Source organism: Dromaius novaehollandiae, chromosome 1 (assembly GCF_036370855.1).
Source record: "Dromaius novaehollandiae isolate bDroNov1 chromosome 1, bDroNov1.hap1, whole genome shotgun sequence".
NCBI classification, from domain to species: Eukaryota; Metazoa; Chordata; class Aves; order Casuariiformes; family Dromaiidae; genus Dromaius; species Dromaius novaehollandiae.
The window spans coordinates 147479888-147504432 of NC_088098.1; the positions used below are offsets into that span (position 1 = coordinate 147479888).

The 24545-nt window shown below is 38.9% G+C and overlaps 1 protein-coding gene across 1 annotated transcript in view; it reads left to right on the forward strand.

The window, feature by feature from the left end:
- The window catches only part of ATP10A (ATPase phospholipid transporting 10A (putative)), a 112639-nt gene that overhangs the window by 46088 nt on the left and 42006 nt on the right, over nucleotides 1–24545 (forward strand). The window contains exons 3-5 of the mRNA XM_026103280.2: nucleotides 15902–15987; nucleotides 22633–22739; nucleotides 22846–22977. Coding sequence (XP_025959065.2) covers nucleotides 15902–15987; nucleotides 22633–22739; nucleotides 22846–22977 — 325 coding nt within the window. The remainder of the gene's footprint in view (nucleotides 1–15901; nucleotides 15988–22632; nucleotides 22740–22845; nucleotides 22978–24545) is intronic.

Here is a 24545-nt window from a genome sequence, read left to right on the forward strand (position 1 = left end):
CACTGTTAATTCATGCAGCTCCTTCCCTCCACCCCCACCAGTAGGGATAGGGTCTTACTGGTTCTTGAAAGTGTTGCCCTGCTGAGGGACACTCAGTGGTGGGATAGAGGGAGCTGTCTGGGAAATGTTGGATGAATAGTAGGCTCACAGTCAAATGTCATGGAATATAATGGTGATGCCCATTTTTTGGACTGATGTTCAGTCCTTGTCTAGATATGTCTATGTCACCCCTACTGGAGAGGGCTTATTGGTAGATCTCATAAAATACTTTCAAAGACCAGAATTTTTTTGTACCAAAGGCTGACCATCCTTTTTAACAAACCTCAGATGAGTTTGTTCCTAGACCCGTTATAGGACCTCTATCCCAGCCTGTTCATACACTGGACAAGAATGCCTTTATATTTTTATATTATCGTTGTACTCAATAACTCTCAGTAGCTCTTTGGTACTGTCTCATTCTACAGTACTGTTGTTCAAGCAGGAAGACAAACAAATGGATTATGTAGTCCTAGCCCTCTCTTTCCCACACTGCCAAACTTTTCCCCCACTGCCCTTACAAAATGACATGCTTGATCGTGTGGTTTATCATAGGACAAGAAACAAAGATTTTTTGGAAGCCTGTTCTTAAAATATCAGCTGCCCATAGCAGGCTTTGAATAACGTCTCTGTAACAGTATCCTAAGCATTTAAAAGAAGCTGTGTTACAAAGCCTGGCATTTCTGTGTTTCTTATATGAACTAACTGATTGCTTTTGAGCACATGCCTAGGAAGTAGGTCAATAAAGGATAGCTATTTCTATACTCATAACTCTACTGGGTATGGGAAAGGGGGGAGGGTAGTAACAGTTGTTTTAGGCCACTTTTATGCTTTCCTAATTCTGTCCCTGCCTTGTGCCCACCCATGCAATTTACAGTCCCACAGATCTACTGCAGGCTGCGTTCCATAGAGAGCCTGGTTACCAATTTGGAATAGCCGAAGTGCAGTGTGCTCTGGGCAGCCCTCTTCCAACCACAGCACGTTCTCCAAATGTCTTTTCAAGAGGAAGGCATGCCCAGAGCTATTACGCTGGGTAGAGCTGTCCTCTGGAATGGTAGCTGTTCTGCCAGCACGGTCTAAAGTATCTTTGTGTGTCGTATTTCAGTATTAACAACACACAAGATCCATAGTCACAGAGAGTGTAAAATGTCTTAGAGTTCCCGTTTTCTAGACCTTTGCTTAGAAAATACTATCCTGTCACTGGGAAAGGTAGTGATCTCTTTTTAGCCTGAGTCTTGAAGCAACAATGAGCAGTTATAGAAGCAGTTCTGTATCCTTGTCTCCAGTGTTTTGCAGGCATTATTATACTCTAAACATATGCTCAGAAGGTCCAAGATCAGCATTTGCGGGCTTGGATTAGACCTCTCCACTTGCGAATTCCAATAAACTGTTTTCCTTTATAGCACAAGTGACCAGAAATACTGCTTTTTTTTAGCACCACTTTGATTTATCTGAGTAATTTATAGTAGAATGGGAACATATTGCTTGTTATGTTGGTGTATTTGTTAATGAATGTGATCTGTCTGACACAAAACTGTACTTTCTGTACACAGTTCTACATCCTATCAATACGCAAGCTGTGAAGACAGTCATTGATGTATTCCTTTGTGGCTTGTATGTCTGAAGACTCTAGTTTGAATGTATACATTGTTGCTCTACATTCACAATAATCAGCTAGCAAATGAAGAGATCAATTAATAGGTTAAAAAAAAAGAAAATAAAAAGGAGATTTTTCAAAGGCCTTTAAAATGTCTCCCCAGAGACTCTAAATCTAGTCTTGTTATCCAGTTATTACAGTGACAGTATGTGTTAAAATGTTTAAAATAGTCAGAAATGTACTTCTGCATGCTCTGCCTTTAAAGTCAAAAGAATAGTGGACTGTCTTCACACCGAAACACAGATGAGATCTGTGTGTGCAGCATGAAACACCAGAGAGCTAAGCAAGGAGCAAGTATTTTACTGAACCCCTTGTGAGTGATATAACAGTGTTAGCAGTGACTGGTAAGCATCTCTGGAAAAAACAAGTCTTCCTTGGTATGACACCAGTTTCCTTCTAATTTCTAACCCACCCTCACTGCTCTCTAGTCACAGCAGCCATTTCTGGTGTACTGAACCTAATAGGAGACGCATTATGAGAGAAGAATCAATGTGTTTTCTGTATTACTGTACAGGCTGTTTAGCCACCACACCCTCCATAATTGCTTATGGAATATTTTACATGCATTTGAAACATTTTGTCAGCCACTCTTCAGAGAGTGGATATGCAGATACAGCTCTGACTGCAAAGGCTCAATCCTCCCTTTCAGGTTTCATAAACTTGATTTAGGATATTTTGATAGTATGAATCTAGACTCATGAAAAACATTTACATTTTCTTGCTGCCTTGTAGTACAAAACAAACAAAATACTCCAGTGTTTTTACTCAGTATGTCTTTTAACAAAATCCACAAAGACTCACTGTTGGTTCTGGAGCAGCCTATGGTTTATTAACCACTGGCCATGTCGGGGATGTTTATGTGGAAAGCTTCAGTTCAGCTAAAAGCTAAGCTGAATCCAGCAGCTGCCACCCCTTTTGAGAAGACACATATGTCCCTCTGAGAACTGACAGGGTAGATCCCTCTCTTTTTCTTGTAAGAATATGCCTTTGTTCAGAACAAATTTGTACTACCATGATTAAACAGGTTTAGATAAGCCTTGCAAATGACTTTGTGGCTGCTTATTTAATTTGTCTAAAAAAGCATGTTTGAATTTGGTGTCTGCCTGTTTGGAACGGTTCACTTGCATGCAGACTAGCATCAAAATAACGCATCAGTCTGATTTCCTTGCAAGTCAGTATGTCCACACTTCTGGAATATGTGTAAACTCAGAACCTGTGCTTACTGCAGATACTTTTGCACTTCGCCCCAGCCTGGAAGCTGGGCTGAATGAACAGGTCTAGCTTCCATTCCAGCCCAGCCTGTTCTTACACAGTGTTGGAAGCATACTAAGTACAATTGGTCTTAGAGATAACAGTCCCACAGTTCCCTCTTCCAGGCATTAGGCCATCTATACTGTCTCTTTACATGTAAGTCCTAAGCAGAAAGCGGTCAGAAGAGAAGACAGGACTACTTCCTAGAAGGGCTGTACTGTAAGCCATACCATGCTGGTGCTGCACCACATGTGAGTTTAGATGTAGAGGAGGACAACTCATGCTATATGGCTGAAAACAGCTCACAGGGCAAATGCAACATCTCGATGTAGATGTTCACTTTGCATTCAGACTCTTTTTTTTCCATTTTTTCTCCCTCAAAAAAAAAAGCAGTTTTCAAGTTCTGATTGACACTAAACTAAACTAAGATTTCTCATGCAGCCATCTGCAAGGGTAAAATAGCCCAATTTTAAGAGAACAGCTGAAGTTAAACCAGCACAACTCCCAGGCAAGACTAGCTTTCATTTCACCTGCTTATATGAGCTCTTTATCTTGAAGAGTCTGACAGGGTCTTCTAAAGCAACACAACAACAGGCATGGCCCTATTGCTCCTTGTCCCGCTAATATACTCACACACACATCTGTAAAGAGCCAGCTCTGTATGTGCATCCACCCGAAATTAGCAGGAATGGTACTGTGTTATAATCAAGTGAATGTGGATTAATCAGCATAATCGGTCTCGTTTAGACTGTAAGTACTTTAAAAGGATAGAATCAGGCCATGTGAACAGTGGAGACATTTCTAGTATCTTTTTGTGGTTGTGCCTTTTGCCTTTCTTTTTTGCAGTATTTTGGAAAGGTTCACAAGGCTAAGAAAAGTGACTTGAAAATTCCAGACATGCACATGTTAAAACAGCAGATTAGTGCTCCATCCCACACACATTGCCAAAATTAGATTTCCCTGAGGGAAAAGAAAGTTAAAAAAATAACCATCCAAACAAAAGAAAATAAATGTTTTTCCCTATGTACTACCAGCATATTAAATTTAAAACTATTTCTTACATTTTAGCTGAAGCTTTTAGTGAAACAAGTCTTTTAAAAATTCCCAGACATGGTGCATCTGATTATGTAGGCTTTTTGTGTTTCTCAGTGTAAACTGCTAGTATGTCAAACACCATGAAAACCTATGTTCAAAGTTGGGCCTTGAGTGTTCAGTAAATTTCTCTGATGAAAGTGAAATCACTATGAAAAGCTCAACATCTATACTGTTTTTTTAATATATTTTTTGGATAATACCATGTTCCGAAACAACTTCTGTGGAAACTGTGGACATCTCTAGTTAAAGAGGGAGCATCTACTGTCTGTCGAACAGAGGAACAGATATATAGCAGCTGCATGCAGAGTGGCCTGTTGCAGAGCGGCTCCCAGTCAGTGGTTTGGCACTCTTGCGTTAGCCAAAAATCCTTAAGAAATTCTAAGCAATTTTTCACTGCACTGTTTTACCGTGGCATTTACTTAGTAGTCTAGGGGGATAATCTAGTTTGTAGTTAGGGGGGTGAGGGGAAAAGATGCAAATTTTTAAAAACTAAAGAATTATGGCTCACTTCCCGTTTGGTTGGTTTCACACAAGATTATCATCTCTTTCTAGTTTCCATTGTGCAGGTGTCCAAACCGCAGTTTTGATCATCAAGAGAGACTCATTAGAGGGACAAAGGATTTGAATAACCTTAACAGAAAATTTTGGAAACCTTAATTTAAGCTTTGGGGAAAAATGAGAGTCCAATTTGGAAGGGTGTTAAGTCCTTGACTTGTATCGTTTACATTGGCTGTTTATTTTTCTGTGCCTACTAATGGGTGATAGGGGATAAATTAATGAATCTAAGTTTGAACATCTTGGCTGCGAAGGACCTCCTGTCGCTAGCATAATCCTTCCTGCACCGGTGGAACAGTGGTGAAGCCATGTAAGGAAATGTATCATGCCTGTGCTTGTGCTGCATCTGACCTCTAGAGAGGTGGCAGGTTTCATTCTCCATGTGGCAAGCCTTGCATCTCTCCAATCCTTTGTTTCTGTGAATAAATGTTAGAAAACAAGAAAGCATTTCAAGTCTGTGGAGAAAATTAAATGCTGTACTGCTTTGTGCTATAGAGAAGTAGACATGTACATTTAAATCAAGTTAAGGAGAGGTTTTCCCAATCAGATCTTCTTTTCTAATTGGTTTGTCATGACTTTTCCAATCTCCTAGCCTAATTCAATTTTACTAAACAAAAGTTTTATTTCTGGGACTGCTTATTCCTTAGCCTTTCACTGGCTTGTCAGCTGGGAGAGCAAAATGTCTGGAATATTTGTTCTTAGAAATGATATGTCTTAGTCAGTTACTGAGAACTCCTGATTTTAGGGTCAGGAGTTTGGAGCTGGAAACACACCAAGGCTTCCTAGCCTCTGATACCATAACCTAATATGCAATATCAATGATTAGGAAAAGATAGAAGGACCTTCTTTTCCACAGCAGGAGGGTTTATGGTATTAAGCTGTGTGTAACCCCGGCAATGATGGCATGGTCTCACTTTCCTTTGGAAGCACTGAGGTGGAGAAAGAGTCTTTTCTTCTGCCAAGAGAAGCTAGAGCAACAGTATGAGGAAATCCTCTATTTACCTCAGCATCTAGGTTGTGAACCTAATCCCACTTCTCTTTTCTCCACCTGCTACCCTCCAAGTCCTTTACTTGTTTTAATACTGATAAGGCCACAAAGAGCAGTAAAAGTTTACATTAAAATGCTTTTTACGTGGGAAGTGGCTGACCATATGTCTCAAAACTATTATTTATATAAACTCATGAAAATTTCCATTCTTTGGTTATACTCAGGTTTGTACTTTCAAGGTCTGCTATGACTCTGTGTTGGTTAGACACTTTATATATGCATGCATGCATGTATGTGACAGAGAGAAAGCCATGGTTGTCCTGTAGGTACATGACTTGAGAAGATACTGCCATCAGCGTAGAAGTATAGTGCTTATACTTCCATTTGATTTGGAATTAAAAATATCAATTGTGCATGCAATTTTATAGACAACAGTGCTAATTTGCTAATTCAGCCTTCTTACTGACATAAGATACATACCCCCCTTCTAAGAGGAAGATAATTTGATGTTTAGCATACAGCATGGTTACAAAGCATGTATAAGTTGCCATGAGCATTACAACCCTCTCCTTAACTTTTCCAGGCATGTTTGCCTATTAAATTTTTGGTCTGACTTGATTAAATAGCAGATTGAAAAACATCCCATATGGCTAAGTTATGCTCATATGCCTGCATAGCCATGTGGCCGGTATGGCTAAGATTACAGGGATCTGACTTACAGGGTGTTGAAGTATAGCAGGAAGGGATAAAGATGGTTTTATCCTGCTGGTAACTACACAGGTGTGGGTCATGTCAACTATTAAGCAACAAATAGTAAATTGCATAAATCCTGCTGCTCCACAAGAACTTTTTCAGTGATCTTTGATTTAGGTTCCAGAGGATGTGCCTGAAAATGACATGAAAGAAAAATTACAGAAATAAGCCATTTTATTCGTTGATGTTCTCCCTGTTGGTCTTACTCCTGACGTTTGTTTTTACCATTTGCAGTTTCACATCTCACAGTTATTGAATTCTTATAACAAGTATTTGCATAAGGACCCAGAGGAGAAGATAGCTAATGAAGGTAGCCTGCACAGGAGTAATGGACTGTGCTGTTCTCCTGTGCTCTGATTCCACAGGCTGTATTCATGCATGTTTTAAGTCCATACTTACTGAACAAGGCACGGGGAGTTACTGAAGACAAGACTCAGGCAGGAACTCCATAACCCTTGTGCATGCCTGGAGCGTGAAGCTGACAATAGAGCTGAGGAGGGAAGTGAACCTTAATACCTAACCTGGTAATACGTGTTCATCCCCCTGAGCTCATTTCCCAGCTCTGCTGTCCAGTTTTGCAACTGGCAGTGCCCTCATGATTTTATTTTCATAAGGCTTCTGCAAACTGCTGATGTCTGCAGAGAAAAATAACACACTGAACTCCTACAATTTTTGAGAAGATGTGTTTCCCTTTATTTCTGAAGTCTTTTTAGCATGTTGATTGAAAAGGTACTTGCTCAATAAAACAGGTAGTGGGTGAGAACAGACAGACCAGACAGCAAAACTGTTACCCAAAAGTGTTTTACAGCTATCCCAACTTCCCTCTTGTACTCTGTATGCCAGCCACAGCCTTACTGTTCTCAGATTGATTGCTAATCTTCACATTCTCCTCTCCACCCTCCCAGCAGGGCTAGGAGGGAAGTACAGAAACAGCTGGGATTAAGTGGAGAAGGTGCGTGCTTAATGCTGTGTTTGCATTAGGAGCATTAGTAGAGCAGGCGTGTGATGATGAATGTTGTTATAAGATACAATTCCAAGCAAAGACTGCATGCCAGTGTCCAGCTTGGAGAGTTTTTTGTAGTTATATAACCTTCTCACATTAAAGACGCTAATGGAAAGACTGACAAAACTGTAACAGTGCTGATATGAATGCAGCTCTGTAATATTTGGAATGAAAGGTCTGTTTTCATTAGGACTGCTTCTTTCCCCTACACGTTTCTTCAAATGGTGAGGACTGACATCTCTCAGTAATCCGGGAGGTTGCTGGGTGTTATAGATTCCATCTCACAAATCAGATTTCACTCAAATCTTAGGAACATTTCTTGCACATAATGCCTTGCAATGTAAACATTCTTTTATCCAGATTTCACATCTTCAGAGTAAGTGAGATGGGCATATCAGGCTTTGGTGCACATAACAGCATCCTGGCACTGTAGCCTCTACTGGTAGGTTTTACCATTCATAAGAAAAAGCCTGCATCACCAGCCGCTCTGCTCTCGTGACTCTGTAGTTCTGGTTTTTATTTGTGAAACAATGTAAGAGAGGTGCTTGGCATTTCCCTCTTCTTCTTGAAGGGTCTTAGTTTTTCCTATTCCTTTTTCTGGCAGAACTTCATCCCACAAGTAGTCCAACTTGCCAACTGCCCAAGGTGAGAGCATGAGAAGGCTGAGGTATATTTGGAAGCTGACGTAAGCTATTGTGCTACCAAATTAAAATGACTGTTCAGTACTTAGGGCACTAAGCAAATGATTTTTTTTCCAGCAGTTTTGAAATGCAGCAGAAAGACTGCTGGAAACATATCCTAAAATGGGAGAGTACTGTAGGGTGGGGAGGGTTGCATCTCATTGCAGACTGTGCAAACAAAGCCAGGAGAAGCCACTGAAGGAACAGGGCACGCTGTATGCGGGAGCTTTGTGAGCCCTTAACAGGCTTGGCCTTTGGTTTAGTTTAAGAGCTGAGCTTATGTTGATGTTGGTTCCTATGGACTAGTAACCCATTCATTTATTTCAGCGGCTGCCCTTTGGGACAAGTAGATACCACTTTCTTAATTGTTCAGATCTGGATCCGTATTTCAGCCTTGACGTACTCTGTTTTCTGGCCACTTGCCAGCACTGCAATACTCAGTCAGTTGATTCATTGACGTCACTATCAGTTTCAATGTGTTGCCACGGACTGCCATCATCCTAAGGGACATTAAGAGTATACAATGTTGTATATGTGTATTTTCAGCATTGTTAGCATTTTCGTTTGGTACTGTGTTATCTTGTGACTGACTAAAAGCAGCTTCTTCGGCTGGCTGTCTTAGAATTACTGAGGTTTTCATAGGCCTTACAAACAACACATTTTTTTTCCTACAGGCTGAATATTGTGCTATTCCCTCATAATATTTTCTACTTTTACTTACGTCAGCAAGAGGAAGATCAGCCCCCTAGCATGTATTTGGCTTGCTTAGCTGTTCCGGTGTTTCTAAATACTGAACATCTCTGTTCCCTTTAAATAAACACTACTGAAAAAATCCAATTATAGTAGTAGTTGTCAGTGTGGAAAACAAAACTATTAAATTCTGATGTACGGCTTGATCTCCTTAGTTCCTAAATAGCATAGATCAAACTGTTTCTTCTTTTTCTTGTGAATTAGTGGCATAGATAAATTCTGCCGGGGAGAGTAATGTAGTTTAGACATTAAAACATTTCACTGTTTTAGTATATAAACAGTCTTCATGCTTTGGATATGTAAAATCAATATGTAATTCCAGGTGCACATTAATAAAAGGTCAGATTAATTTTATATGGTGCATGCAGGGTACTGCTGTATAAAGCAATAATAGGGTGGACCAATGCATTAGGGGGATTAATTCTTACTGCACTTAAAAGCTTTTAAGCTGGAAAGCTATTTTTCTGGCCGAAGCTGATTTTTGTCTATTAAATATTTCCTTTGAGTTGTCCCCATGACTGCATTTCTCCCTGTCTCCCTCCAGACATACACTCCAAAACAAATTCTAGACTCCTTATCCAGTAATTTTACTTCAGGGAGCAGTCTGTGTAAGATCCCCACCATATCCAGTAAACAGAATATGATGAGTGGGTAACTCTGTCCCCTCTGATGCAAGGGCATTTTTGTGTGCTTATGCTATCCTAGTGAAAGGAAGGACCGAACATCAAACTCAGGTTTCTGCAGCGGTAAAGTAGGGCAGATGAATGAGGGAAAGCATTTTAATACTATGCATTATTAATAACACTAGCAGGCCATTAAAACACCCATACAACACACATTTCATGAAGGGGAATATGTTGTTGGAACATGGTGTAATTGTCAAACTAACTCATTTGGCAGAGCAGCATGTTTTGCTTCTTGAGCTATGACAGTTTGGTAAGGTTGCCAGCAGAGTCGGAAAGTTTGACATTTAACTGTAGAGATTCAGAATGATGTTACAGCTGGGGCTCCAAAGTCACGTTGGAGAGAGCTAAATTGAGTCTCCTTTTTTGTGATAGGTCTCTGTAGTTACTGGATCTCTCTACCTGTTGTTTCCCACTCACCAACAGTCACCTGAGAGATATGGGGCAATGGTTTAATTTAAGGGAAATTTTAAAGAGAACACCTTTCCTTTAGCATACCGTTACGTTTTCATCTCCTGTGTACATTTCTGCTTCCCTCAAGAGACACAGCCCAATTGTCATGGACCTCAAGTTATTGTTTTAAATGGAACTCTTTATCAGGTTTAATTGGTTTCAGTAGAGCATTAAAGCCTAGTCACAAAATCCTTTACATCTGCAATTTAAACTAACTTTAATTTGAAGTTCAGCTTTGAAGGAATCAATATTAGCAGATTTCTGCAGTCTGCCAAAGTCTGCTTACATAAGCAAAGTAGGTCTTTCCATTGCTGCATTTAGAATAGGAATAAATTTCCTAAAAATTTAAGAAACTGAAAGAAGTAAGATTTATAGGTAATTTATAAAACTTTTTCCTAGCAAGAAAACTCCTGAAGAAATAAAATACATTCTATAGAATCCTTGAGTGCATAAAATTCCTACTAGAAGCAGTACTGTCTGTCCTTTTGACAAGTTTCAGCCTTTCAGAAATAGTTATTTCAGTATATTCAATATGTACAGTATATGGTTTCCTAAAAGGTCAGCACTTTTTCAGAGGAAGGCAGTGAACTAGCTTAGGTTACTTTGGTGAAATCAAAATGAAAGTCAGGTATTTGAGGAAAGTGAGGTTCTAACTATTGAATTAAGTCCCTTCTTTTTTTTTCTGTGTTTTTCTCTTTTTTTTCCTCCCCTTTTTTTTTCATTTTGGTATGCCATGATACAGAATAAGAGTTAAGCCAGAAGGTGTCTTCACTAGTGTGAGTTTCTTCAGTAAGTGCCTTAATTCATTCTGCAGAAACCTGAAAGACCTATTTTTAAAGTGGTATTACTAAAAAAGGATTCTTATCACTGAAGTGAAGTGGTTTAATAATAATCAGTGACTAAAAACTTCCAAAATACAAAACATAAACACCCAGAGGGTGGGGATATACATAAATGACAAAATGATGTATTTCTGCTTCTGAAATTCTCAAACCATACAGGGAGAAGTGATTGAAACCTTTGTTTCACATTTTTCACAACCATATTCTGACTTAAGAGAACGGTGTTGTACCATGATAGGACCAGCAATGAGTTCCCGGTGTTTTGCCTGGCCACACATCACTGGACAAGGCATGCCACCAAATTTACCTTCTCATTCCATATGTGCAGGCCTGTGTTCATTCAGTTATTCTGGCAACATTTACCGACCAGCCAGCCATTCCTCCAGAGGAAAGGGAACCAGATGCATTTTTTGTGTTTACTCTTGAAGTAACTGGCTTGCTATAGTCAATATATGTGTAGTACAGCTTGGGACCCCATTGTAGTGTTACAGTGCTGTGATACCATGATCATGATATAAAATTGAAACCCAACAGGAGAAAAAATATCAGGCTGAAAGACCAACAGAGCACAAAATTGGAGCCCGTATGAACAATGCTTGCCTCTGTGCTTGCTGTGTCAAAAAAGCAGGGACAATACCTAACATTTGGAAAAGAGCTGCAGCAGTTGCAATGAAGGTAATCATTTTGCTAGAGCCTGCAAGTACTAAGATACTGTGAACAGCATGGACAGAGAGGTTTACACTAGTTCTGTTAACCTCAAAAGAAATGGAAATGAGTTCATTTCCTTTTTCAGCTTCACAGAAGCCAAATTCACATTTCATGACTCCTAAATACCCTCCATCTTTCATATTGTCGCTCTTTCACAGTCTCAAAGAGAATTTGAGGTTCGTTGGAGAGAGCACAAGTGGAAATATGATTGTGCAGCCTTAGGGTATTAATGCAGGAGTAGGAACTTTTGAATTCTGGTTGCTGTTTCTTATTTTCTGTTAAAGAAATTGGATATGCTTGACTTTGCTTAGACTTTGGCATACCTGGTGCTCATGACAGCTTTTTCGAAGTCAGCGCTCACTGAGACTAGTATAAAAACTTTCTGGCCCATCTCTAAGATTTCTTGTTTCCCCAAGTGGCCTTCACATATCCTTTCAAACACTTTCTGCAGTTTCTTAACGTTCACGAGTTTGTGCTCCTAATTAAGTCCAATTTAGCATTAAGAACTCTTTCTTAAGTGTAAGCAGGGTATTTTACCTTAATCATGTTTTGCAGGGACTCATCCTCAGAATTAGTGCTGACAATTAAAATTTATATTGTAGCAAAGGGAAAACAGGTTAAGAAAAAGATCTGACTGACATGAACATAATTTAGCTCTGGCATTTGCCCTGCTGCAGTTTTTGAAGTACTTGGGGTAATTTATTTGCAATCAGCAAATCTCTGCCAGGTTTTTATAAACTGGGGAGTCAGTCATTCAGATCAACAGTGCACAAGGCACAAGTTTGGAAGATATGCAAAGGTATCATATAATAGATGAGACACCATCACATACCTTCAGAAAAGAAAAAAAATGCCTGCTACTGCTTTTTATGAATGACGTGATCTTGCTGACGTGCACTGGGACACTTGCTGTTGTGCACCAAATAAGTCAAGTTTTCAGGGAAATTAAGCATTGGAAAGCCTCAATACAGATCCAGTGAGGCTAGGAATGGAGCTTTTCATCCCTCTCGAGACTGGGACAGCTCTAGTATCCAGCAGTTCTCTAAGTAAAAAGTAAAACACTGAAAGTTAGGCACATCAGGCAATTGCTGCACAAAGTTCTAGGGAAGTGTTGTGTTTGACCATATTTTGTTGTTGGGGTTTTCTGTGTCTTAACAGTGACGGAGAAATTCCCTGTAAGAGAAAAAGTAGCGGCAGAGTATTTCTTTTTTTCATGGTCTTGTACCCAGAAAACAACACAGATGATGCTTATGCACTATAAAACCAACACTTCTACTTTACCTTCCTTCTAACTACAGCTTCCCTTAGCTATTAATACATGAGAGCATCGTCATGGTTTGTCTCACTTGCTGCTGAAATGTAGCTAACAGCATAAAAAGGAACAAAACTTTGATCACTGTGAAACCTTAATGTTGATTTTGTGCTTCTTTATAACCACTGAAAGCAGTCATATATGGGCAGTGTTTACATATTTGCCCATTTACCAAAAGACATTTTTACATCAAAATGGTGTCATCAGCTGTACTGTAATACGGTGTATATCTACACTTCCATTTCAGAAGGAAGAGGTGGAGCTATCTGATTTATTAATGAGACAAACAGCTTTTGCAATAAATCAGGATTTAGCAGCTTTGTTCCCTTACATAAACTACTATTCTTATTGGATTTCTCCCCTCCCAGATATTATCTGGTTAAAGACCATAATCACATATTTTAAGTTAATTGTAACAGAACACAAATACACAGACAGTTAGATTTCACGATAAGGGACTTTTAGTTCCAAAACTGAGTCATAAATGAGAAGAATCCAACAAACAGAGGAGAAAGAATATGTTGTATAGTAGTGGTGTGGAAGTAGGGTAGGTTTAGTCCTGTCTGGTCTTGAGAAGATCTTTGTTTTGTGAAGACTTTACCTCTACATTTTAAAGGTGTGGGGTTTTTTATTTGTGAAGTTACTGGTTTGTTGTCAGGTATTCCTGGGAGAAAGGAAATTCAGTCTGTAAACTTCCAATTGCTTTAGAAGTTCACGTGTCTGTACAGCTCTGAAACCAGGCTCTCTTTGCTGAGCTCCGCAGCCATGGAAAACCTTCATTTGATTAGGTTGGACTTTGTTATTAGGTGTCTCTAGGATTCCTTCTGAGGCATTCGTCAAAGGTATCAAGATTTCTCTCCTTGTTTTTTGAAACCACCCAATGAAAATTTGTGTGAAACAAACTGGAGCTTGTAACACTGCGGCATATGATGATAAAAGACAGAAATACTTCTCTTTCCAGTCCAATCTTTTCCCTCCAATTTATGAATGCAATTTAAACTACAGTCGTGAATCTTCTTTAACACAGCATTTAGGCAGACAGACAGTATGTTATTGAAACACTGTGAGTGAAGTTTGTATGTTATTTTTCCTGTACTTTTTCTTCTGTGAAGAAACATACTGAGGCAAGGAAGGAAAAGAAGATTGCGCTCTGGGGTAGCAGAGCAGGTGTTATGTTTTGGCATCAGTTGGAAGAAATTCACCTTCTACAAAAAGCTCAAGTAAAGCCAGCCGCCTGGTAGTGCTGGCTGCTAGTGTAGTGTCTCTGCAGTGTGAACCTTTGAATGCTGGAGGCAAGGATACAGGCATAGTGCACAGCTTAAGTGCTATGGTAGGAGATTTCAGATCCCAAGGCCTGAAAGCTTCATGATGGCTGTTCTCACCAGTGAGTGAGTCCTTCCTTGTGACTGCGAATGTCTGTGCCGCTCTGAGGTTGCAGCTGAGTAATACGGGTCAGAGCGGATGAATGTGCAGCTTTGCAACGTCTGCCTCATTCTAGAGCCTAGCGACGTTTTATGAGCCTCCCTAGAACGAGGTGCTTCTGAGTGTTCCCAGCACCAAACTTTAGTCATCGAGAAAAAATTAAGGCTGACTAAGAAAAACATCTAATGAGCTTAAATAGCAACACTATGTGGTGCTGAGAAGACCATCTGGATTTCTTGCTAAGGCTCAGGTACCTGACTGCCTACTTTGACATAACTTAGGAAGTCTGAATATTGGCATAGCATTCCTCTTCCTTGCTCAGAGCTGCCTGTTGTTTTTACTTTTTTTTTCCTGTTTACAAGCTGAATTCTGCTTCTAAGAGTGATTCTTTCCTCCAGTGGGCTGTAGCTGTCTCTAGGTGACAGCCCGTCTTTGTGGTTCTCTTATCATCTCCTGTTTCTTGAAAATAGTGTAAAGGTTTCCCAAGGTGTCAGGTGTGGGTGGTTTGAATTGTCTCCTATACACTCTAAGTCTGTCTTTCTTCCAAGCATGGTTGGTAGAAAAATAAAGGAGGGGGTTGATGGTGATGCTGACATATCCTCTAGTTCTTTTACCTCTTATTTAAAATCTGTTTTCTTTCTCCTCTTCTGAGTGGAGTCGATACTAAAAAAAAATTTTTTTTTTGAGATACCTGTGTTTCTCAGAGAAGCTGGCGGTAAGACTGTGTCTTTGTCCTTTGATTACTGATCCTTGGCCGTTCCCATAATGTGGTCTAAAAGGCTGTGCTCAGGGGCCTACAGCTGCTTAGTAAAACCATTATAAAAACATAACATTTGCAGTGTTACCACTGTTGAAAGCTTAATAATGCAACAATCCACAATTAGTTTTTTCATTCTGAAGGTGTGTGAAGCAGTTTTCTAAAGGCATTCCCCATTGATGGAGACAAACAGCTCTCTCAGCAGAACGCCTCTACTGGTTTCGCTGTGTAGTTCGTTTAGTCTGGCCTATCCATCTTAGTTTGGAAGACAGAGTAACCTTGATTTTTAACAAAATTAAATAATTGTGCTGTGATAGGACATTTTTCTTCAGGCACAAGAAGTTTGTAACTACAAGTAAACATCTTGTGTGCACAGTTAGCAAAAATACCGCCTCAGACTAATTAACTAGAGAATCAAGATTTTTAAGTGTTAATTAGGAAAAACATATTCTTCTGTATGTGTCTAATTTTCTGTAGTAGATTAATTTATCTGTGTTGGCATAAAGCAATTAAGAAATCTTGCTAATATTTCAAAAACTCATACTAGCCTTTTCATAACTGGCAATTTATTGGCTGATGTTGTCCTAGATTTGCAATGGCTTCACTTGAACATTAAGTATAGTGAAACTTTTGAATATTTTGAGCATTCCCAGACAAATTTGATTTTTCCCCTCCAGACCAAATTCATTTGACCTCTGGATTCGGCTGCTTTTTTTCCTCTAATGCTTCTTGAGACTTACACTCTTTCACTTGCAGAACAAAAGATCATTTTTGTAAGGGACGTTTTCCAAGGCACCCGAGGAGTTTTGTTGCCCAGGTGCCTTTGATTTTCAGTGTCATTCGTATGCTTTTGAAAAGCCTTAGCTTTGATATGTTATAAAAGCTAGCAAAGAAAGCAATTCTGGCTATAAATTGCAAGTCTTTGCACTAAGTAATTAATATTTTTATTATTCCAGGACTCAGAATTTGACCCTTTGAAGTTCACCAGTGTCATTGAATGCGAGAAGCCAAACAACGACTTAAGTAGGTTTCGAGGTTACATGTGAGTATTTCATATAATATCCTGTAGTATACACTCCCTCTTTCTCTAATATGGGTTAAAATACATGCTGTTTTGGTTTGGCTGTGTTCTGCAAGTCACATCATCATCACTTCTGAATGTCTAGAGAAGGATATTCAAAGCTTTTTTAGAGGATCCTCTCTTCAGAGAGACACAGGAGCCTCACTTTTCCATTCCTTAGGATGGGTTTCGTTGCCAGCCTTGGTCAGTTTACACCCTAGAAACAAATGCGTGAAGCAGGGAAATTACAGACACTCTTCTCCCTTTCTCTCCCTCCACAGATCAAAAAAGACCATCTGGAAATGGGAGGAAATAAAAAAAAACAGGCCAAAGGAGCCAACAAACAAACACATTCTGCTATACATTATTTTTATGAAGATGTGTCTGTTTGATGTTTCTTTTAAAATAAGTGTCAGTGAGGAAAATGGGAAGGAGAAATTGATATTTCAGCTATGCTGCTCTTCCCTTCCTCTCATTCAGACAAAATAAAGCAACTGGTTTACACTATGGGTGTGCTTGTACATCACCATGCAGAATCACGTACGGCCACTTGGCTTAATTCTAAACAAAGAGAACTGCCTTAACAGGGTGCTCATCTCTGGCCCATTAGTTGTGCTCAGAAGCAAATGTTTAATATGTACAGAGCACTTTGCTTCTAACACAGCCAGGACTGTACTATGTGGGCATGCCAATAGTAGTGGTGACTTAGGAGATGCATTCTTGCATGGCTTTTCTTTCTACAGTCTGTGACCACATGCAGGGTAAGAGACCAGGATACTTAATTCTTTGTCTAAATGTTGATGAAAAGAGTTAAGCACACACTAATTCTGTTTAGAATACAATGATTTATTATCCTTATGTATTAGGGCAGTATTGAATTGCGTAAATGACACGAGCTGAAATTGCTGAGGCTTGAGTTTTTTATGGTGATGCTATTTATCAGCTCAGTTACTACTCTCAGATGCCACAGATTGTGTAGGATGTACTGTCAACTGGTGTAAATCAGGAAAGCTTTTTTGAAGCTACATCAAGTTGTACTGTGGGAAAATGTGTTGCTTTATTTAACAGCACAAAGCCCTAAGTTCAGTATTAGACATTAGTGCATGAGGGTGTGTAACTGTCTACAATGACAGAGAGCCTGCTCTACTGCAGAAATGACATTTCCAGATACGAAAAGAGAGTTTGGCAGCTTTTCTAACACACTTCATACGTGTTAATCTTATTCCCCAAAATACTGAACAAAGGTTGAATACAGCAAGATATATGCATAACTTTGTCTTTCATTATGTATTTACTTATGTGCTCCATGTGGAAAACGCATGTAGCATTTAAGTTGCAGAACTGTTCAAATTATGTAGCAGATAACATAAAAGCCCTTTGTTCAAAATAGATTGTATTTTATCTTCTCTACATTTTAATGTTTTGCAAATGAGGTGGATGTTTTTTGAAAGAGCAAGAGATCAGACATCAGTTGTGAATATGGCAGAAAGCATCAGGTCTCATCAGCTCTGCTGCCAGAGATTTACAGCTAAAGGAGCGTGTGATATTTGAAGTGAAAAGTGGGGACTGACTCTCAAAAATAAACTTTGTTTTGGAAGATGCTGGCATTTTGCCTCACAATTTATCAAGGGAAAGAGGTTTCTTTCTTTCTTCTATTCTTTTTAGATTTTCTTCGTTGATACCATGAAATCATGGGTCTATTTCAAATCATATGTTAGCAAGATGAATAGTAATTAGTAGATCTGAATTGAAAAATGACATTGCCATGTCAAAATCAGATCTTATCATGATCAAAATCTTACTGATAGTTAGTGCTTGAAAGACAGGTTCAGATCGCTCTCAGCTGATCAAGTAATAGCTCAAGTAAAAAGAAATGTTACTGAAATATTTCAACAGGGATGCTATAAAATAGTAGACTTTCGAGAGATCCGTATTTAAAAGCTGTGCTGACACATTACTGTCAAAGTTTGCTCTGACGTTTTGACCACTTAGTAGGTTTCCATTTTAGAAGACGACTATTTTTTTCTGGTTGAAATATGAAAAGCACCTCTGGTTCCAGTGGCTATGCTGACAATTTTTTAGGGAGACGGAAATATGTGTGTGTGTGTGTGTGCTGCGAACAGATGTTTGGTGGAGGGGAAATTCTGTTCCCCATAGTTAATCTGAAATGTGATCACTGTAGATAACCAATGTAACACAGGCAGGCCAGGGTGACAGGAGACATGAATATGAAACAATGACAAAATAATATGAAACAACAACAAAATATTACAAAAGCTTCTGAGACAGGCCTGGCCATACACTTTCCTATGTCTGTAGATGTGTAGCATACACATTACTACATATGACTTCTTTCATCATACTGCACAATCTGCACTGAGCATACTCTTTGCGTGCAGATGGGCAGACAGACTGCCTGTTCAACGCAAGCACTTGCTTTAATACCATTTTGCAATGTCTGCACCCTCATGTATCCCAAGCATGTTTCCTCATTTTTATTTCCCCTAGAAGTTGTCCTCTGTGTAAAAAGAATCGAGTAAAACCTAGCATGCCCCCTGCCTGTATGCGTCTAGCAAGATTATGTACAGTATGCATGGCAAACGTTCAAAAATCCTGTGCCAGATTCCAAAAATAACAAATTTGGCTTTAAAGTCTCTTCTCAGTCTTGTGCGTGTATGTGCAAGGGAAAAGAGGAAGGGGTAGTTTGCATTCTGGCTTTCCAGCTTTTCTCTGAAAAGTAGATCTTTTATTATTATTTTAGACAAGAACAGAAATCTTCATCTAATCATGTGGTGTCAGAAGACTTGCCTGGGAAATACCAAAAGGAGTATAGCAAGGAGTGATAATAATATGTGAATGCATGTGTGCATTTCTACTTCAAAGCTTGCCATAAATTTACAAAAAAAAAGTTATGTAAAATCACTATATGAATCAGACTTCTTTTATCAAAAAAAGTATAAATCTATGCCTTGATGTCTCTTTGACCTGCTGCATTGACACAGCCTCTTCAGAGTCAGGAAGATTCGGACTGATGATATGTGCTGGAACTAATGAGGTTTAAGATTATTGAATATTTTCTTTGGGATTGTCAAGGAGCGAGAAGTAATGACTGCCCCACCATTTGCTTTGTAAGATGCTCAAGGCACCAAAGAGTGAGAGAAAATACTCCTTTTTGAATACAATTTTGATATGTCACCATGTTATTTAATGCCAGTGAACAAACCAGTAAACAAACAAGCAAAAATGCTCTAGAAGGCTGAAATGAGCTATCAGAAGACTTATTTTTGAATTACTGTATTAAACTGTGAGGCTTATTTCTATACAAACACTTTCTCATTGCTGTAGTAAAGTAGCAGCTAACCGCATCTGGTGAGCCCATTTCTCATAATATGTGGTACACGTGTATTTTAGATGTTTATATACTGCATATTTGCGGTGACATCCATGTGAGAAATTGCAGAGATAAAGGGTAGTGCACCTGTGCTCACCAACACATTTCCTTGTGGACTAGCCTTCACATTCCAAACTTCTGAGCAGCTTCAGCAAGCAACTGTTTTAAATACTGACAGAGAAAAGTTTCCTCCTTTGCCTCCAAAATTATACTGGCCTGAATCCAGAAAGGGGAAAAACAGACTGTTCAACTGCTGTAACAGGCTTAAGGTTTATAGCTCTGCAGGGCTAGAAATGGGATCTAAGCCATCTCAACATAAGGTTGTAGCCTCGGCAGGTTCGTTATCGAAGTGAGTGGTTTATCTAACTCTAGTTTTCATTATTTTTTAATCCAGACCTTCAGGTCTGTAATTTTTTCTTCCTTTTATCATCAGTGCCTGATTGGGTTATATGTATGTTCAGATAGTGAGTCACTAGAAATGAGGTGCAGACAAGAAGGAAACAATGAGTTTCAGCTCATTCAGCTTATGTCTCACAAATTTTGATTTTATCCATACTGTTTTTTAAAGGTCTGGTGAGTAGTAGGTGATTTGGGCAACTTCATTTGGCAATGAAAAGGTAAAAAGCGGTACCAGATGTGTATAAGGGTAAGATGAGCTGTGGGTGAGATTGCCCAGTCTGTGACTGAAGGCAGTAGATTGGGGTCTTGGCACCAACAGGTCAACTTCAGATGTTGCACCATTGCTATGGAGTAGGTTCAGATGTTGTATAAGGCAGGATAATAAGAGCAAATATATAATTGTATAGAACACATACAATTAATTGTATATAAAGGTTATCGTGCAATATACCTATCACAGTCCACTGACTGTTAAGTGTAATGAATGAATGAAGGTTATAAAATCATAAGCCAGAGCAATTACTTCTTAAGTAGGTTTATCTTTAAAAAGTCCCTTTATTAACCAGAACTATAACTATGGTTTGGAGACTTTATTGGAAATTCAAGCTATCATCCTAATGATGATGAGAAAGGCTAATTAAGAATTCAGTATTAAAAAGCAGAGGAATGGCAGAATACTGGTAACTGTAATTTCTGCACTATGTATTCATTAAGAAATGATTTCCCAAAGTGGAAGCCCAGCCAAATTCAGGTAATTCTCAAACTGGCAATCAGTGTTTACAGGTACTGTCATGCTACAAGAGGGCTGCTGGGCAGCCCCCGATTTTTGAAGCTCCATTGACAAAAGGCGAGGCAGTGAGTTAAAGAGGTTTGCTGAAGAGGACAGAAGCAGAACTTGCATTCTCATATCTGAGGACTGCAGAGAAGATGGACTGAGCTGGGGAAATTCTCTCCTAAGGAAGAAAAAGCTTCACTTTTGCATTAGACTTGCAAACTTGATGTAATCTCTTTCCTCCTCTGTTCATTTTTGGTCGCTAGTCAGATATTATCACTGCTGCCGCCACCTCAGTTCTCAAATCCACCGCTTCTTCTCCTACTGAGAAAAGCTGAGCATACCTGTTGAAACACCCATGCTTTTAATTTATACTGCGAGCTCTCAGAAGCAGGGAGTGGGTATAATGTATTATCCTGAAATAAAGAGGACTGTGTATATGTGTCTGTATATATATACATAAAAAAGTCTGTGTGTATGCACATTATGTATGGGTATACTCTACCCACTGAGAGCATTGACTACAGCCTACTTAACATAACCAGTTCCTTAGTCTGCAGCTAGTCCCACTGGTATAAACAGGAGGAGAGTACATAGGATTTCCAACTATCACTATTTTTTCTTGCATATCGCAGGATACTTGGTACAGTTCTTCAGGCCTGAGATCCTAGAAGCATGTGCTAAAGTTAGAATTTAAGTCTTCATTAAAAAAAAAAGGTTCTAACAATCAGAGAAAAGTATAAAGATACAATCCAGGTATGAAGGCTCAGAAAATAGGAAGCAAATAAAAAGAACTCAACATTTTTGTAAGTTACAATTTTGTAAGTTACAATACAAAGTTACAATTTTGAGTTAGTTTACAGATTTTGTGGGACACAGACTGCTCAAAATGCTCAAATCCAGGTAGCCATAAAGTTTGAGGTGACAACAAGAGCAGTTAAATCAATTTGTTATTTTTGTTATAGCACATTGCATTTTTCCAGGATTTCTCATAAAACTCCCAGCTGTTACTAGTTTTTTATTGCAGTGGGGTTTTAGAAGTGATAGTTTTGATGCTCTGTAAGTCAAGGCCAAACATTTAAATATTTCAGACTTCCCTTTAATCTGCTCTGAGGCATCAGGATACTGCAGTCTATTAAATGAAATTTTATTTGTTCAGAGAAGGTCTAGAATGATTATTTGATTTGTCTTTTTTACCTAATAAAACATTCCAATGCTTTTTTTTAATTGTTGTTGTTATTATTTAGCATTTCCCTTGTGACAGTTAATTCTCATAAGGCTACTCTCTGTTCTCCTTTGCCTATTGAAATTTGAGTCAGTCCATATACAGCACACAATTAGAAGTTGTAGTGGAAAAATGTTACTTCCATTTTTCTCGTGCATTTTGGTGCTAGTCAACAAGAATCATCATCAGAGTGCATGCCATTTCTTCTTTCTTAACCACTCAATGAGACTCTCTGAAAGGAATCTCTCTTATCCTCACTGATGAACCCATGGAATTTTTCTCCCTTTCCCTTTCACTGAACCAATATGTACTATCCTTGACACATTCTCCTTAGTGTCACTGCTTCTGAAACACTGTCCTTGCCCAGATTCACCGTATTTCCTTCTAGGATTTCTTTGATACAAATGTGTATAGTGTTTAAATCATATGCATTGCACAGCTGCTCTTAGGTGGACTGGGTTAACTGTGATTGCACAGTCAATTTGTGCATGCACAGAAAGTCCGATGCGTTTTCAGAGTTGTAGATTTGACCTGCACATCTCTAGGGACCATTTGTCCAGTACATTTGCACATCCTAGAGCCTAGTCAGGGTTACTGGTACTGCTCCAACTGGGCTGCCAGACATTTGGGATTTCTGGGTAGGTATTCTCAGTTTTCAAAATTTGCCAGCGAATCTTCTCACAAGGAAGAGGACATATCTAAGGAAATATCTCACCATCAGGCTGACATGACTTCTTAAACTTTGAAGATGTTTCCTGGGCTTCTATTAAAGAGTAGTAAGATTTAAAAAACTTAATGTTTTGATATGCTGTGCTTTGTTTGTTTTTAAATCTTCTGCAGGATACATAAAAGTGGAAAAAAAGATGGACTGTTCAAAGAAAATCTTTTGTTACGCGGATGTACAATTAGAAATACAGAAGAAGTGGCCGGAATAGTAATCTATGCAGGTAAAATTTGCTTTTCTCTCTGTCTGGGCACACTGCCTTTCTTACAGTTTCCTTAAAATACTAACAGAAATCCATATTACATCATTTGATGCAATTGCTTCTGCAGGGCATGAGACGAAAGCTTTGTTAAATAATAATGGACCCCGTTACAAACGCAGTAAGCTTGAAAGACAGATGAATGCTGATGTCCTTTGGTGTGTCCTCATACTTCTAATCATGTGTCTGTTTTCTGCCATTGGTAAGTGTTCTTTAAAAACAGAAACTTAAGCACCATACTCTCCTGGGATTGGTGTGCTTTGCTTTATCAAAAATATATGTATCTGCCAAAACATGCAAGCCCTATAGCTGCTTCCATATTATCTAATTTTTTTGTATTTTCTTTCTTCTTTGAAATCAAGATGTCTTGATACATAAGCCAATCTAAATTGCTTCTTAGTATCAGACAGATATATGCTATTAGTACCAGAGATATGAATGCTTAGATTCTACTACCCTTGATAGCATCAAAAAATGTCAAGTCCAGAAGTCGTCACTTTATATGCAGTCCCCTTAAAATTACAGGTAGTAGGGTGTAACATGGCATTAATCAGACAACAGAGTAATGTATGAGCAGAGGGTAAACATGGTTAGCACAATGCTATTCCCCACTACTGTTTATTAGATCAAGGGCACAGTGTACAACATTTACTGACTGTCCCTAAGGCTGCAGCTTTAACATAGAAGAAATACATAAAAGTCTAAATCTGCATCAGTCCAATTAAAAGACTCTCTAGACTTCATTAAATGTTTAAGAAAATGTTGAGGTTCAAGTTAAAACTCTTGAGGCTGTTTTTCTATACATCTGTGGGAAAGAATTGAATTTTACAGCTGGCACCCAAAATGATTGTTTATATATTGCACATGAATTCCATATGCCTGATGTTTGTGTGTTCTGTAATGTTTGTGTGTGAGTAATACAGGCATAAACACCGGAATGTTTCCTAACAACCGTGATGCAGTTGAATAACTTACGTCATTTTAATATCTCTCTGTATGCCTTTTTCCAGGTATTGTTAAGTGTTACTTAAAGACGAGGTTTTAGAGCTGTGAATGAATGTATTTGTTTCCACTGAGTTCATGACACTCTTCTGCAGTGTCTCAGTGTCAGGGAGCTCTGATGTTGGCGTCTTTGATGAAATGCTGTGGTAGGCTTAATTGCAGGAAGTCACTGCCTGCGCCTGTCCACTCTGCTACTCCGTCAGAGGTGATTGCCCCAGAGCACTGGCAGCAGGGTAGGTGCCACAGTAGCTTCAGCTCACACACAGATATACCTTTCATTCTGTCACTCTTGCTACAAGCATAGTAACCACCAGCAAGGGGACCGTGCGAAGTGCTAGGGGTGATAACATCCAGAAAAGCTGGAGACAAACTTGCTAGAGCATTTAGAAACCAGAGGTGCCTGGTACTTCAAGAAATGCAAAGTTATGTTCTGTAACAATCAGGCAATTCTTTTACTTTCTGTCAGGAAAGTGTAAAGGAGGCATAACGCTCACTAATTCTGTTGAAAATCTCAGTCAGAATATTTATAAAACAAATCTTGACATAGTTCATTTTAAGTGTGGGACTTCAATTTTTGCTCTCAACTATAAAAAATATAGAGAAAGGCATTAGTATAATGATACGCTCATACTGGTAATACAGCGAAGAAATAATTTCCCTTGTTTGGCTTAAAGGGTTTTTTTTTAAATTATCAATAGTTCAATGCTCTCTTTATTTATCAAGAGGTAAGGGACAGTTTAAAATATTGTCAGATGTGGCTTACAAAGA